The following is a 17,331-nucleotide window of genomic DNA, read 5'->3' as shown; positions in this document are numbered from 1 at the left end:
TGTTCTTTAGCAACCTGGAGCGGGGAGCCAACCAATCAGGAGGTTAGGAACGCGGTCTGATACTGTTGATCTATCCTGTGTTCCAAGCTGCGTGATGACTAGATTGCCCGCCCACCATCTCCCCCCGCCCCCCACCCTCTGTTCCCCTTTTTTCAATCCCCCTCCAATCCCCCTCCTTCCCACTTCATTGTGGCAATGAGTGCTGCTGCTGCTGCTCCTTCTGGTCTGCCCCGTTTGCCCGCTATGCAAATGGAAGAAGGCTCCGTACAGAGCCCTGTCATCCTTTTCCATGGCGGCTGTTTGTATAGTATTTTCTTTTCATGAACGGGATCTTGCGAGGCGGACCTGGTCACGGAAAGAAAATACTTTGAATTAGCCCTGTCCCAGCCCATGGGAAGGGTGCTAATAGCATTAACCACCTGTTCCAAGGGCTGGAATGGGTGGTAACGTCCCAGAGCCCTTGTTAAAGGCCTGAGCATACTCGGACCCTGGGCCATTACCACCCGTTCCAGCGGACGGTTAATGCTTAATTATCTCGATCGGTGGATTATGCGAATGCTTGGTATATCCCAGCTGCTATCGCTATGATGTACTCGTGGGAAGCATTTGACCTGGTGACTAGTAATTCCTATGGGTTGTTTTAAAATACATTCATAAAGCGGATTTGGTTTCTATAGGCAGTAAGCTGGAAGTGCAATGATTCAGTAGGGGACTGGATTGGGATCTCTGGCTCGATTTGCAATATTCCTTGAGGCACCAGTAATCTTATTATGGGTGAAAGTGCCACAATTATCTATCTTCCGTAATAAGCCCCAAACAAGAAATTGTATGGAGTAGTTGATGGTGTTTTTGGTTCTGCACTCTGAGTTAGTATTTAGGGTCGCTGGCTATTGTCTCAACACCTGGAAAATGGAGGTTATTTTGGTAAATGTGGTGGATCATTTGGGACTGTATTTCCGGAGGAATTTAAAGATCAGGAATTTGTATCCTCAAAGTGCTGTCTTTGGTTTTTGTTCTCAAATAACAATTGATCATTTCTTGAAAACATTTGGGGTGTTCCTATTGAAAGGGTGGGAAAGTCTTCCACGTGCGTAGTAAGGATGGTGCCCCTCACCCAAGTTTGTTTCTGTTTCACAATGTTCTGTTTTCAGTCTTCGTTTTTCCCAGCATTACAACCAACGCTGAGTTTTAGTAGTGCTGATAAAGGGCCAAAATTAGGCATTCATAAGTTAACTGGTGGAGTTGCAGAGCTTCTGGATCTCGAACCATTACTGTGTTACTGCATTTCTGTTTGTCAAAAGACTTATTGTCTGAGATTTGCTGGGAATCATGAATTAATAATTAATGTAAACTATTGTCATTGCTTGAACATCTAGAAGTATTGTAACTTTTTGTTTTTAAAATAATGTTATTATTTGATTCCAGAAGTGTGATTTGAAAAGCTAAAGGAAGGTTTCAAAAGACGAGGAACGAGAACTTTCAAACACTTCAGCTTTCTTTTTCTATTTTTTTTTATTTAAATGTAAATACATTCTTTTGAGGGATAGTATTGAGAGGTAATATCTGTTGGGTCAGTAAACTAAGGGTAGTATTTTGAGATTACAACTGATGTGCAACAAGGTGGGCACAACTGGAAACGAGGGCATTCAGGGTAAATGGTTGGAAAAAGAGGACCTATGTATTGATCAATCGGAGTGGTGTAAAATCTGCCCAAACATGGATTTGGTCTTGCGCTGCCTTTCATATTATTGTTGTATATGCTCTGGCCCATTGGTTAAAATTCTCGTAGCCTTTAAATAGAAATATAGAATCAAATAAAACATGTCCCCAATCCGAAAGTCTGCCTTTTGGAGAATAGGTATTTTTTACGGATCAGTTATAAAGGATGTAAAAGAACTTTGTATGTGGGATAATTGTTGGTGAGGACATATACTGTTTATTATTGAATAACAGCAAAGGTATCCCCAAAATTAGAAGTGTTGCTTAAAAGAAACTGTGACTAGAAAATGTTTTACTTACCAAAGGATCCAGGACATATATTGTTGGAATCCTGGGGCGGGGAGGGGAGAAGCAGTTTCTCAAAAAGGAATCTGAATCACTTTGTATGAATATGAATTTTCAAAAAATGTAGGAAAGGGAATTAAATATTTAAATCAATATTGGATATTTATTCTGTGAGCTGCTATGATAGAACAATATTAGTTAACCGTGATTGTACTCAAGCCACTAATGGGGACATAACCATGCTCTGTAGGGATGTAAAACGAAAACCAATTGATAGCACTTTAGTAGATCAGAACTGATTAAGGTCAGTTGCTATTAGTCTGACTCAGCGTCTACTTGGAATTTTAAAGCATGCATCCAACATTGCTAGTTAATGAATTAAAAAGCCTTGTTGCTTCAATTCCAATAAATTAATTGTAGGTGCCACAACAAGGGCTCTCTGTTGTCCTGGTAGAAAGGTCCCCCTTAATCGAGAACTTCTCTTCTCAGTGTAATGAAGGCCTTCAGGATTTCTCCCTGGTGTACTGTGTTGAATTTCAGACTCTTTCTGTCACTGAACCCCAATTAGGAGACTGCAGCTGGTGCACCGGAGGTGAGCTCTGCGGGGATTGCACAAGGCTAGCTAGGACCCCATCAGTGTTGCCATTGTAACATTGGGTACAGTACAGAAAAAAGTGGATCCTGAATGTGAATAGGTAATGTTCAGATAATTCACTGGAACTTGGAAGTGACTCAGGTTTGGGAGTCACCATGCTTTTATGATGTGAAATCCCACTGAAAGACCATAGAGAATCCATTCTGTACTTGGGATGCCATTAATACTGGCGTGTGGGGGAAATTCTGCAATGTTACGTTAGTCATGTGTTCAGTATTCTGCCAGGAGGATGTAGATGGCCTCTCGATGATAACATGATTGTTTTTTTTTCCTCAGACAAAGTATGACTTCACCTCTTGCATGGGTGTGATGATGGTCTGCATGATCGTCCTCTTGGTCTTCTCCATCCTCTGCATCTTCATCAGAAACAAGATCCTGCACATTGTGTATGCTTCGTTGGGGGCCCTGCTCTTCACCTGCGTGAGTATATGCCTGAGAGCGTTCCTCGAGGCTTAGGAAAGGGGGCACTGATAGAAAGGTAGCAGTTCTTGGGGAGCTTCAGAGAGCGCTGATGGGCAGGACATAAAATGTTTTCCCAAACTCTGTTAGACAGCATGATTTGCTGACGTTGTGCCAATACTGGTTTCCAAGTCATCGAAATGTAGGAAGACCTATTCTAATCGACAATTGCGATTGTCTATGGAAGGCCCTCATGTTAATCTTCAAAAGTGGATTGAAACTATTGGGGCGGTTTGGCTAAGCATCTCTGTTAGTAAAGGGAATGATTCTCTCACAACGGTATTTAGGAATGGTTTGACTGACGCTGTCTCTTCTGAACAGTTACCTGAGGGGCTTAATGCGAAAGGCTTGCTGTGAGTGGTTCTTGGGAGTGACTTGATACTGGTACTTTGCAATGGCTGCCGCGGTTGTTGGTTTGTGGCAATTGTTTGACAATGGTGCGGGTGAATTGACATTTTTGCAACGTGTGGATTCGTTTTGCATATGCTTGCTGGATATACCATCTAGTGACTGATCTGATGCATTTCACTCTGGTTACTTGAAATGTTGTGCTAGGAATTGGAGGATCAGGTATGACATCTACTTCCCACAACATTCCTAAAAGTAGACCACCTCGTCAGATGTTTTCCCCCACCGTCCACTCAGCCATGGAGTGGAGTTGCAGTAAAGAAACATTGGGAAGAAATGGCTTTGGAACACTGCACTGGGACAGTATCGAGGCAGAGACCGGCTTTGAAGACATTTTCCCGCTGTGGACTTGGCAGATCGTACATAATGAGCACATTAATTTTTGAACATTTGAATTCTCCTTTGTGTTCACGGTAATGGACGAAACCTCATTTAAGTTTTGCAACCAGAGGTTCCTGTGTGTGTGTCTGGGTGTGTCTGTGTCTGCCCTGAAAGTGGTTTGGGCCAAAGGCACTGACGAGTAAAAAGTAAAGGTGATCAGCATTGTATACCAAGGAAACCGGTAGTGACAGTTTTGGCTTCTGGAAGATGCCACTGAGCTAGAGAAAATGTAGGCTAAAAGGAAACTCCACTCCTTGTTCTCACCAGTCTGAACTAGAGATGGAGTAGCGGGAAACTAGTCAATGCAGAGTCTTGAAAAAAAATAAAACCGGGGGGTGGGGGGGGCCCGGGCAATACATCTCCTACACAGCTCATGAAAAGCGCACCTCATCAGATTATAAGAGTATATATAATCACCCAAGGGAAAGATGCATGGGATGCACAAACGCCCCATGCCAGATGACATAAGTAGGGAAAACCAAGGCCACACCCTGGTTCTCTCAACTGCAAAAATCAGGACTTTGCCAGATCATTCAGCTCCCTTCAGTGGCTTCAGCACCAAACCTTACAAACTCAGAAAAAGAGCCCATTAGCTAGACATGGTGACGAAAAGGTAGTTAGTGACGCGTGGAAGCCACATAGCACTGAAATAGAAATTCCACAGCCAGATGCCAAAACCAAGTTGAAAGGAGAAGGCTTTTAGCACCAGAAACTTTGCACACAAATGTACAGGAAGTGTATGAGGAATGCATTGAACAGAGGACGTTTGCATTAGACTTTGACCTCCACATTGAAGCGTTCATCAAAACACAAGAAGGGAGAGACGATCACACAAGATGCTGACTTACTTGCTTTTCAAGAAGCTCTGCATACCCTCAGTAAGATTGTAATATGTGACGCATGAGCAAAAGAACCAAGACACCAGCCAGAGCCACTGATAATCCCATTTAAAATACCCAAGAAGAAACCTCTTCGGTATTAAGCGCGTTATAAAAAAAAAAACTATTCCAATTATAACGTGCCAAATCATTCTGTGGAAACAGAACATGTAGGGGAGGAAGAATATTTTCCAGAAGATGAGGAAAATGTACAGCATGAACAGCAGATTGTATGGGGTGATTCCATACTAAATTTACCTGTTGTAAGGGACAACCAGTATCCTCTTCCCTCCAATGACTATGAAATTAAATATTATGTTTTAATAGTAAATGTTATAATATTATATGCTACAGGTTACCAAATGGTTAATCGCATTGGGAAGTGACAGCCACCTTCACAGGATCATTCCATAGGCAGGGATCCTACTGTGCTCGAATCCATGGTTGTGACTACAGCACAAATGAGGTGAAACCTTCCTGCTTCCACATCAAATGGACCACCCGACAAGGAGCACACACGCTTAAGTGCTGTAGGTGGTAGGATAGCATCGGCAACTTTTAATATCGGATTCACCAATACAAGTACATTATTAGCTAGAAATGATGGGAGCAAATGGATGCGATGGCACAGTTTACTTAAGGTTGCCCAGAAGAAGTTTGAGCGCAAGCACTAGCCATTACACAGAAAGGGCTGATCTCCAATACAATGATCGAGACAAGTCCAGCCGAAATTAGGACCTGTGATCAAGCGACCTCCATGGCTAAGAGTAGTCGCTAAGAGTAGTCGGATTGGCGTAAGTTATTCACATTTAATATACAAATGATTTTTGGAAAACAAATGGAAAACATGTTTGGCAATATCAGAAAGAAGAATGAAACTGCAGGGCCGATTGCCTCATTTCCATCTAGACCTTTTGTACCGAAGAGGGACTCCCTTAAACAAGGTGGACATAGGCCTCTTAAAGCATTCCCCAGGATATCTAGTCTTTTCAGAGCCAATCATCACCATGGCAGCATCACTCAAAGGAGCTAAAATATTAGTCTTACAGATAAAAGAAAGAGGTACCAAAGCAGTACCCATCCACTCCCGAGCTCCCTCAGCCCACACACTAGAAGGTAAGATAACATCATTTGGACGAAGTTACAACAGACCAATGGGTTATAGTTCCAGTACAAAAGGGTAATCTGTCAAAACCTGGCCACATGTAACAAAGGCTAGAAAACATCTCTTCACATATTCCAAGTCAACCTCTGTAGCAGGTCATTTTCCTGTTAAAAAGTCCTAAGAGGTGAAAGAAATCCAGGCCTTTATTCCACATAATTCCTCATTCCAATGGAATAAAATGAAGTGTACAACCCTTTTGAATGGATTGTGTCCGCCCACGTATTCCTCATCTTGTGATATTATATCTCTCCAGCTTTGCTGCTTCTCAACAGAGGGCCTGTATGCGATGTTGTCGTGTCGATCTCCCTTGGAACCTACGTCTACGTCCTCGTTTGTATAAATAGCGCATGCAGCGCCGTTGGCTTCCGTTCTGTTTTTCCGAGCTTACGCTTTGAGTTATTATCAGCGCGTTTGTTTTTTGCACCAAAAGTCTGGTTTTAAAAAATGCCACGACTGCGGATCGAAAATGTCTATTACGGATCCTCACCACGTCTGCCTGTGGCGTCTGGACTCCGGGCACCGTCACGACGACTGTGGGTCCTGTCTGGCCATGACAGAGAAAGCTCTCGGAGCGCAGAGGTAAACTGGCAGTGGGAGAGGGTGGTTTCGAAGTCCTCTTCGAAGAGAGAGGAAAAAGTCTGGCGAGTCTAGAGACTCCTCTCGGTGCAAAAAATCAAAGAGGTCCCGATCGTGGAGTTGTTCGAGGCAGACTTCTTCCTCAAAGAAGGTGAAGAAGAGACGTCCATAGGTCTCCCTCTTCATCATCTGATTCCTCTACTGCGGTAATCAGATGCCCCACAAAATCCGATTCCCCAATGAAGTGGGATGCATTTAGATCAGAGATGATGCGTATTTTCAAGAATGCGGCCTCAACCCCCTCGAAAGAATCGCATAAGAGCCATGCCCTGGTCGCTCCTTCGAACGACAAAGGGAAGTCGAAGGCTACTACTTCGAAGCCGAGCATGAAGCCGGCCAAGGTCTCAACCTGACAAGTCGTCGAGAGTATCGACTCGGGAACCGAGTCCTTCCTCGGTACCACTGAACAAATACAAAGCGTTGAACTCGACAACTTTGTCAACTCCATCTGAGTTGGACATCTCAACGCCAAAGTCATAGGCAGTGCCGAATAAACCGGCACCTTTTTCGAAGCCGTCTTCGACACCATCGAAGGCCACTTTGACTTTGTCGAGGCCTTTGGGCATAGTTGACAAGGTTTACAGACCTGTTCCAAAAAAGGACTTTAAGTCTGTCTTCAGTTTATGAGGAGGAACAGCCATCTGAAGAAGGTTCCCCTTCTTCTGGGTAACAATGTGCCAGAAGAGCTCATTTCTGAAGAGTCTAAAATGAGAGACCTTTATGATTCTCTCCAGTCGGCTAGTGGTCTTGACACCTCGCCTGAACTGGAATTTGGCTGGCCTAACCCTTCTGAGCATGCGGATTCGTCCTATAGGAAAATCATGACTAGAGTCACGGAGTACATGGGTTGGAGCAGAGCTTCTTCTACCTATGAACAGGACGACATGACTGACATCCTGGACCAGGGCCCTCAGAAGGACCCAATTATGCCCTTCTGAGGAAAGTCACTGCGTATTGGGAGGCCCCAGAATCTGGACCTGCAGTTAATAGAAACTTCGCAAGGAAGTATAGGCCTTCCAGCACTGATCCAGAATAACTAATCAAGCAGCCCACACCTGAGAGTTTGGTAGTTCAGGCTGCCACATCATCCAGGCAATCAGCTTTTCCGCTATCCCCCCCTCTCCCCACAGATAGAGATGACAAGAGAGTAGATGGCTGGGCAAGTAAGGTTTTCACGGCAGGCAGCATGGCCTTGAAATCGACCAATGACACTTGTACTATTTCCAGATTCACTTATACCTTGTGGGACTGTGTTGCCATGCTGGCTGATCACATTCCGGAAGGCAAAGAAAGAGATGGATTCCTGGCTATAGTTAAGGATGGTAAGAAGGCAATGTGAGAATGTCCCCAGTCAGGTTTGGATACTGCTGACTGCATCAGCAGATCCATGGCTGCTAGCACCGTACTATGCAGATTTGTGTGGTTGAGAAAGTCTGGGTTTGCACCGGACCTGCAGGCTAGACTTCTCAACATGCCCTTTGACGGCTTGAGGTTGTACGCAGCAAGGCAGATGAAAGTTTGGAGAAGCTGCAGACATCCAAGGCGGCGGCTAATTCCCTTAGCGCTTCTATTTGACAACCTCAACAACCCTATTCAGGCTCATCTTCCTAGAGGGGTAGTTCTTTTTGTTTCTATTGCTCAATTGATAGAGGAAGAGGACAGGCCGGATAAAGGGGGAAAAGAAGAGTGCCTCGTGTTGGATGAGGAAGGGGTCCTAAATCAGCCCCAGCAGCAGCAACTGTACCCTCAGCCGCTGCTGCAGCCACCTCTAAGCCAATCTGAGGTCTGACTCACAAAACCCCGGTGGAAAGCAGAATTTCAAAGCATCTGGACGAATGCAAGGGCATTACTTCAGACGCTTGAGCACTGCAAACGGTAGCCCTTGGTTACTGCCTTCCCTTTCAAAAGAGGCCTCAAGATCACCCTCCGGAATACAACTCTGCCAAAATTCCGGATCTGCTCTTTGTGCAGAAAATTTTGACCCTCTTAGAGAAATGTGTAATAGAACATTCACCTGTAGCGGAAAGGAACAAGGGTTGGTATTCCCCTTATTTTCTGATTCCCAAGAAGGACGGAGGATTGAAACCCATCTTGGACCTAAGACACTTGAACAAGTTCCTCGGGCAGGGAAAGTTGAAGATGGTGACCCTTTCTCAGATCCTTCAGGCTCACCAACTCCAAGACTGGTTGGTATCATTGGACCTTGAGGATGCTTAATTTCATGTGCCAATTCATCTCAAGCACAGAAAGTAACTAAGGTTCGCTATTGGCAGCTTTTTTTCACCAATTTGATGGCTGTGGTGGCAGGGAATCTCAGTAGAGGGGGGATTCACGTCTTCCCCTATCTGGAAGATTGGCTGATCAGGGCTTGTTCACCAGAGCAAGCCCAGAAACATCTCAGTATCACCTGCCACTCCCTTCGCAAACTGGGCTTTTCACTCAATTACAAGAAGTCCCATGTGATACCATTCTAAAGACTCCTATTCATTGGAGCAGTCTTGGAAACTTTGTGCCCAGCATCTTCCAGCCTGCAACCAAATCTTTGTACCGGTGCCGTTGGAATTAATTCAGCAACTGGCGCAGGGATAAGAATGTGTAGCAAATTCCAATGTGGCACACCTATGATGCTTTCTTTCCTATTGCATTTAGCCAATTTGGGGCTCCAGATTGGAACCATAAAGGGATACCTGGCAGCGCTTTCCATTTTGTGGCGCTCCTCAGAAGAGGATTCCTATTTTAAAATCCCCTTGATCATACAATTTCTAAAGGGACTTGCTAATGTATACCCTCCAGTTTCATTTAATGTACCTGTTGGGACCTAAACCTTGTATTAAAATTCCTGACATGTTTCCCATTCAAGCATTTACATTCATGTCCTTTAAGGCTCCTAACATTGAAAACAGTCCTACATATCGCAATAACATCAGCCAGCAGGGTAAGTGAGTTGCAGGCTCTTTCTTGCAAGCCTCCTCATACTACTTTCTATAAAGATAAAGTAATCCTCAGGGTAAAACCATCTTTTCTTCCATTTGTCACAGAAGATAACGCTACCAAATTTCTATCCTCCTCATTCAGGTAAAGAAGGGGAGAGACTACATAGATTAGACCCGAAAAGGGCTCTAGGCTTTCACATTTCAAGAATGGTTAAATTCTGACAGGATGATCAACTTTTTATTGGGTATACTGGACCCAAATTGGGCCTGGCAGTGACCAAATAAACATGATCTAGGTGGATTATACTGGCTATTGGGGAATGTTATAGCCTTGCGGGTAAGGACCCACCGGAAGGCCTAAGGGCTCATTCCACAAGGGGCATGGTAACCTCTGCAGCTCTTCAAAGGGGTGTCCCAATAAATGGCATCTGTTCAGCGGCCACTTGGCCGTCCATTCACTCATTTGTCAAACACTACTGCCTGGATTCTTCCTCCAGTCGGGGAGGACTTTTTGCTAAGGCCGTCCTCCATTCGGTCCATGATTAAATTGATTGATTCTCCCACCTCCAAATTGCTACTGCTTTGGGAGTCTATCACAAGATGAGGAATAAGTGGGAGGACACAATCCATTTGAAGCACAAACCCCCTGGTAACGTTCTTTCGACTGGATGTTCCTCCCACGTATTCCTCATCGCCCCACCCAGCCTACCCTGCCCTACAATGTACCTGTATTACACTCTGCGCTTTCCGAGGGTCTACGGTCTTGGGTATGCCTGGTTAATTACTAGAAAAAGGCGAAAAGAAAAACGGAACTGAAGCCAATGGACGATGCATGTGCTATTTATACTGACTATGACGTCGACGCTCGACGGAGGCCCTCGAGGGACATCGACATGACGACAACGCATACAGTGCCCTTTGTCGAGAGAAAAAAAATTCCAAAGCAGCAAAGCTGGAGAGAATATTACAAGATGAGGAATACGTGGAAGGGACATCCAATCGAAAGAACGTTACCAGGGGTAAGTAAGTTGTTCTTCTACACTGATGTCCAGTAACATAGTTTGAAAAAACACAAGTCTTGGATGGGTTTTTGAAGTTAGTTTGCTATAGGAGTAAGATCACATGGCTACAATTGATATCAAGGATGCTTATTTTCATATTTCAATGCATTCACACCACAGACAATGTCTACACTTTCATGAGGACCTGATTCATTATCCATTCAAAGTGGGCCTATTTGGGATAGATAAGCACCAAGTATGTTCAAAATGGTAAGACCCGATCCGGCTTTCCAGATCGGGTGTAATTGCTTATCGAGTGCTGAGATTTTTTTGTAATTTGGGAAAATGCATGATAGGTGTTTTTAATGTATTAATGGTCATGTGGACTTTTAATTACTAAGATGCAATTGGAAACATTTTTACAATATTGTTCACATTTAACAAGTATCAAGTTTTTTAATGATTGTTTAATACATTTGCATTTTTAAATTCCTCTGAAGTGTCCCAGACTTCGTAAAGTCGCTCCAATAGATTTCCTGTCATGTGGTAAAGTCTTGCCTGTTAACATTGTATAGATGTAGGATATTAATTACATCAGGTGTGTCGACATTACCTACTGCACATCAGTGTGTTGGAGAGTAAAGCTGTACCACTAGAGCATTCTGCTTTTCAGACAGAACTAATGGACGACCATGTCCTCCACAAATACTATGTCGACAACCAGTGAGGCCTGTGGTTGCCATAGTTATCCGAGTTAGCCGCTGTGGCATTACATTAAATCACTTAATGTAAATGTCTGAATGGTGTCCTCACAGAATAACACAAGGTCAAAATCATTCTTCCAACTGCAGTAATATGGGATGGGATGATCAGAAAGTAAACAAACCCAGTGCCATTGACCACTACACGATAGCTGCCACACCTGGAGATATTTTATCCTGGCAATCGATGTAGCCTCATTTGAACAAAAACTTGGAGGAAATCGGACTGTTTCTCAAAGCCAGAGCGAACATCATTGAAGTGAACACTCTGATAAAGCAATGGGATTATAACATGAGTGAAGCATGCAAAGCCTGCAAACCACTCCCAGACAGAACCAAACCGGCCTGACCGCAATGATGCCCTGATCTGTAACACAAGGTTCAATCAGTCGCCTGTTTGCTGCGGTAAGGGCTGGTAAAAGCCATAACCAGGCATGGTAAAGGGTAACATGCTTGGTGGATCCAGCTCCTAGATTGAGTAAGGCAGTGGTCGCCGTGGGTGCCATGGTAATAGTACGTTTTGGATTGATCTCACCGGTGCATGGCTAATTAGCTTTACACGATTCCTTGATCTCTTCTTAAATCCTACCATTGGACCTTGTGGTCCAGTCCTCTGCCAGCGTACCCTGGCTTTGTCCCCTCAGGGGGTGTTGGCTACTCTACTCTACTGAACTGCCCATGCTGATGTCTAGTACAAAATCTCAAGTTTCAAAGTAAAATATGGAGTGTTGCTTGGTGGCGGACAAAGATGGGCACTCCTCTGAGAAGGTGGTTGCCTGGTCTCTGGACCCATTACCTGGGTAGTGTGTTGTAATTATGTCATTGAGTGCCTGGTGGATAAGTGGCATGTTTAACTAGGGGCTGTGGGGTGGGAATCCATTCCAAGTGACCCCTGTCATGGAGTCCCTCTGGGCAGTAAATGCTGCTGTGATGTGAAGGTTGACTGGCAACACTTCTCACTTCCGATCACATACCATTACCTCCATCTGTGCTCCAATTCCCTGTGCCCAGTGTGAGAGCCAACTCCAAACTTAAGTAAGTCTGCTGAGAAGAGTCATTGCTAGTGGATGAATGGAAGGGACTGTAGTGAGGTGCCTTTCCCCTGACTCTCCAGCGGTTGCTGCCAACTTTAGGCATGCCATAAGGGGAGAGGAGACCTCTCTGCTGGCGGAGGTCCGGCATGGGGATTGATGGCTGATTCAAGTATTCCTTCTCCATGTTGCTGGTCTACTGATTGGGGATTGTTGACACAGGTTCACAAACCATCAAGAGAGGATACCAAGCCCCCAAACCAACACCGTCCAAAGGAATGAGACCGAGAATAATTGTCTCAACTTCCAACACAAAGAGAAAGTCCTTAAAGCATACAGAACGGATGCAATATGGAAACATGGAATTCATATTTTGCTCTTTATTTACTTTGCGGTTGAGTGTTCTCCACGGTATATGGTGCAGAGAGTGTAATGGTGTCTTCCATGAGCTGATGGGATGCTTTCTTCAATATTTATTTTAATGTCTGACTGTCATTAACCTCCAGTTTGAAGATAGCTGGCCCAGTTTGAGTTTGAGGAAGACTCCTGGCAAGTCGTGCACCAGAAGGAAGTCCTAACGCAAGATACAATTCCCACAGAGAAGCAGGAAGCAGCAACTTCTACATCTAATAGGGCATAGAGAATGCCAGGTCAGTCAGCACACTCACATTGGAATATAAATGCAGTATGTCCCACAAAACTTCCAGGAAAGGGGTTAAAAAAAACTTGCTAGAGCAACAGACACAAAAACTAAACGTTGATCTTGACAACACTCCACGCGTGGATGAGCAATCGGCGAAAGAAGCAATAGATGATGATCAACTCAACAGACCATTTCCTGCAGACTCAACACTGAATGACTTGCCCGGTGTACTGAGCCGAACAGTTTCTTGCAAATCTCCCTGGAACGTTTCTGACGTTTAATGGTGCTTGGGCTATCTCCTCCAGCAAAATGTCATACCATTTGTTATGCAGCATGACTGTCCTCCCATGTGTGAAGGAACCAGGCCGGAGGAGGCTATCGTCTTGCACTCTGTTCTACAGTACTCGACCATTAAGGTGTTCTAATTTGTAATACTCCCATTGAGCTTTATATTATATTCCATAGGATCCCATGGTCCACACTATCAGGCTAGTGCACTATCGGGGTAGGTTTTCTGGGTATGGTATAGCATAGTTTGTGCATGGATTATGGAAAGGTTTTGGTCCTCACTGTATAATTGATATGGAGGATTTCAAACCTGCTATCGTGATTCCTTAGGGGAGCTATATTTCAGTTGTTTGCCGAGGTGTGGCTGTGTGAAGGGGATCCTATAAGATGAGTAAAGATCCAACAAAATAGAAACATTAACCTACCTCTGCAGTCCCACTTATATTTGATGGAATCGAACAAACTGCACGGGGTGGGGGAGACGTAGGTTTCACGACCCATACAATAATAACCAGAGCAGTGTTTCCATATAGATAGAAGGCATGTATAGTTTTCTTGTAAGGAAAACCTATCGGGCATAGAAGGGTGCGTCTTGTGCATAAGGGCATTTTCGGTAATGACGATGTAACCTTGATTATTGTTTTTGGGCCCTTGGAAGACAAACTGGGATTTGATGTTTGATAAATTTGCAGAATTGTTTTTTTGAATCACACGAAGAGGTGGGAATTTTAATGCAGTTATTTCACAGAAAGTAGGCCGGAAGCCAACTGGTACAAGGATGCCAAAAGCCCCAGCTTACCTCAGAGTGGCCGCCATTCATAGACCTTTGGAGGGCTCTGCTACGTCTCAATGTTTGGGATTTCACATTTTATTCTTGTTCTCATAAGAGCTGTGCCAGGCTGGACATGTGGTTTACCCCAATATCCCTAATAACTTAAGGGGGACAAGACAAAACACTCACCAGACATAAACATATGCCTGCACAAGGGGATACAAACAAAATACAATATGATATTCAATAAACGTTCAAATAAGGCTTTGTCTTTAACCATAATGTTCCATTAATTCACCCCAAATCTCTACATACTAAACTTAATTTCTTAGCCATTTGAACATTTTTCCTTCAAATCTGGCCACTTTCAACATGTCCTCGATTCACTATTCATCATGTATTTATTGTAACAAATCGAGTTGCAAACTAGAAAAAAGCATAATACTCGAGACCAAGTACTAGATGGTGGACCATGTATGGCATATTAATCTGAACCACACGTGCTGCAACAATACTTCTATGGTAAATGTGTTCCGTCTAAAGGGCAGAAACAAATCAAATGGTTTGCCGAAGGTGATGTTGGGGTATGGTTTGCCGAAGATGATGTTGTGGTATGGTTTGCCGATGATGGGGGATGGTGTGCCGATGGTGATGTTGGGGGATGGTGTGCCGACGGTGGTGTTGGTGCATGGTTTGCCGACGACGGTGTTGGGGAATGGCTTCCCGACTGTGGTGTTGGGGAATGGCTTCCCGACTGTGGTGTTGGGGAATGGCTTCCCGACTGTGGTGTTGGGGGAGGGGTGGCTTCCCGACTGTGGTGTTGGGGGAGGGGTGGCTTCCCGACTGTGGTGTTGGGGGAGGGGTGGCTTCCCGACTGTGGTGTTGGGGGAGGGGTGGCTTCCCGACTGTGGTGTTGGGGGAGGGGTGGCTTCCCGACTGTGGTGTTGGGGGAGGGGTGGCTTCCCGACTGTGGTGTTGGGGGAGGGGTGGCTTCCCGACTGTGATGCGGGGGGGATGGTTTGCTGACTGTGGTGTTGGGTGGGTGGCTTCCCGACTGTGGTGTTGGGGGAGGAGTGGCTTCCTGACTGTCGTGTTGGGGGGATGCTTTGCTGACTGTGATGCGGGGGGGGGGGGTGGTTTGCCGACTGTGATGCAGGGGATGGCTTCCCGACTGTGGTGTTGGGAGATGGTTTGCCGACTGTGGTGCTGGTTAGAGGCTGCACCCCAATTTGAATTGTGCCTCTTTCTATCCTTTTTGCCCTCAAATGATATGCTATGGCATTTATAACGTGCCTATATACAAGTGTTTCAGGGGCAGCGAGGCAAGGGAGGGGGAACAGAGGGGGGTGGGGGTGCAGTACATGAGATAATAAAATAACAAGATAAATAAAAGAATTGCTAGCTGGTGGCAAGTGCAGGGTGAGTGCAGACATAAGTGCTGGTGGGGGGAATGTAGGGATACAGAAACAGTCCTCCGGTGCATGGGATGCCAGGGGGAGGCAGAGCAGGCGTGCAGCTGCCAGGGCTTGGGCCTGAGATCGAATGGGTGGCCAGGTAACCAGTGCAGTCTCAGTATCAGCCAGGGCTTCAGCAGGGGAAAGGGGGAGAGAAGGAAGAAGCAAAAAGGAAGGTTTAAGGTGCTTCCGGAACCGAAGATGGTTCTCCTCAAATTTCAGGGAGGCTGTTCTAGAGGGAGGCCCCAGCCGAAGAGAGATCTACCACCAACTTGTTGCTTGGACAAGCGACTGACCCCGAGGGAGTTGGAGGCGGATGTGCGAGGAGCTCGGGAGGAAAGATATTTAGGAAGAGAGAGTTGAAGGCCCCAGAAGGCATTGTGGACGATGCAGAGGGTTTTGAACTTAATCCTCACAGCCACTGGGAGCCAGTGCAGAGATTTCAGTCCTGGAGAGATACAATCCCTGGGCTTGAGGCCAAGGACAAGTCTGGCAGTCCTGTTCTGGATGAGTTGCAGAGGGCATAGAGTAGAGGCAGGAAGATTTAGAAAGAGGCTGTTGCAATAGTCCAGCCTAAAGAGAACTAAAGCTCTGGAGACAGAGTCTAGGGTCTAGGGGAAGAAGAGGAAGGGAAGAATACATCTGAGGAGGTGCAGCTGGTAGTGTGACTACTTGGAGACATTGGAGATGTGAGGAGAGAAAGAGTGTGGAGTCGAAGATGACCCCCAGGCTTTTAGCCTTGCAGGTGGCAGCAGGAAGAGGGCCAAGAGAGGCCGGCTAGAGCGCTACAGGAAAGAAGGGAGTGGGTGCGCCGATGAGGAGAATCTCAGTTTTACTGGCATTATGGCAGAGGTCATTGGTGGCACACCACTCCTGGATAGCAGACAGTCAGAGATGTGGGACGGAGAAGAGGTGGCCGAAGGTAGCCTGAAAATGAGCTGAGTGTCATCCGCATAGCACTGAAGGTTGGGGCAGAGATTGGCAATGCAGTGGGCAAGGACTGCCAGGTATTGGTTGAACAGTCAGGGAGAGAGGTTAGACCCCGGGGGGACACCACAGGTAGGGAAAAAGATAGCAGAGAGGAAGGACCCAAGTTGGACCTGGGAGGGTGGGCCAGAGAGGAAGGAAGTCGGCCACGCCAGGGCCTGATAGGTGATACCTAGGTTATCACAGAGACAATTAAGCAGGATAGCATGGTTGACCATGTCAAAGGCAGAAGAGAGATCAAGCAAGATGGGGACACGGGGTGTTAGAGTCAAGGTTGGAGAGCAGGTCTTCACGGATGTTCAGGAGAGCAGTTTCCGTGCTTCTGGCAGCTCTGAAGCCAGGAAGACAACCAACAGATTCAGAGTGGAGATTAAGCTGGAGATGGCCAGTTTCTACAGGAGCTTGCCCAGGAAGGGAGTGATGGAGATTGGGCGGTAGTTAGCCGGGCAGGAGGATCAGCAGAGGGTTTCTTAAGAAGAGGGTGCACAAGGGAGTGCTTCAGGGGGGATGGGAAGACTCCAGTGGCGAAGGAGTGGTTGCAGAAGTCAGCCAGGGCAGGAGCAAGGGTGTCAATGTGGTCCTTGATGGTTTCGGAGGAGCAGCGGTGTACCTGTTTTGACGAGACTTTCATAGATCTGACTTGTCTGGGAATCTCTCTACCAGCACGAACACAGCCCAATAACCTGTTCTTAGAGAGGCAACAGTTTCACCTCACTGATGATGCCCAACAAGGCTGAAACGCGTGTATGGGGTTACTGATGGTACTCTTGTTCAGAGGAGAATTGCCTAGCATTTCGGCGATGGACTGCCCCTGGGCAGGACAAAGGCTGATATGCAGGGACATTTCTTCTCTGTGAAAGGGACAGTGAGCTAAA

At 45.8% G+C, this 17,331-nt stretch overlaps 1 protein-coding gene across 2 annotated transcripts in view; it reads left to right on the top strand.

Annotated features, from left to right (window-relative positions):
- The window catches only part of GRINA (glutamate ionotropic receptor NMDA type subunit associated protein 1), a 431,157-nt gene that overhangs the window by 406,998 nt on the left and 6,828 nt on the right, over positions 1–17,331 (top strand). For both annotated transcript variants that reach the window (XM_069621966.1, XM_069621967.1), the window contains exon 6: positions 2,936–3,079. In XM_069621966.1, coding sequence (XP_069478067.1) covers positions 2,936–3,079 — 144 coding nt within the window. The remainder of the gene's footprint in view (positions 1–2,935; positions 3,080–17,331) is intronic.

This window comes from Ambystoma mexicanum, chromosome 5q, assembly GCF_040938575.1.
Source record: "Ambystoma mexicanum isolate Mex_15411 chromosome 5q, UKY_AmexF1_1, whole genome shotgun sequence".
Taxonomy (NCBI): domain Eukaryota; kingdom Metazoa; phylum Chordata; class Amphibia; order Caudata; family Ambystomatidae; genus Ambystoma; species Ambystoma mexicanum.
Note: the sequence above shows the minus strand (reverse complement) of the source record. Positions and strands in the feature narration are given on the sequence as shown.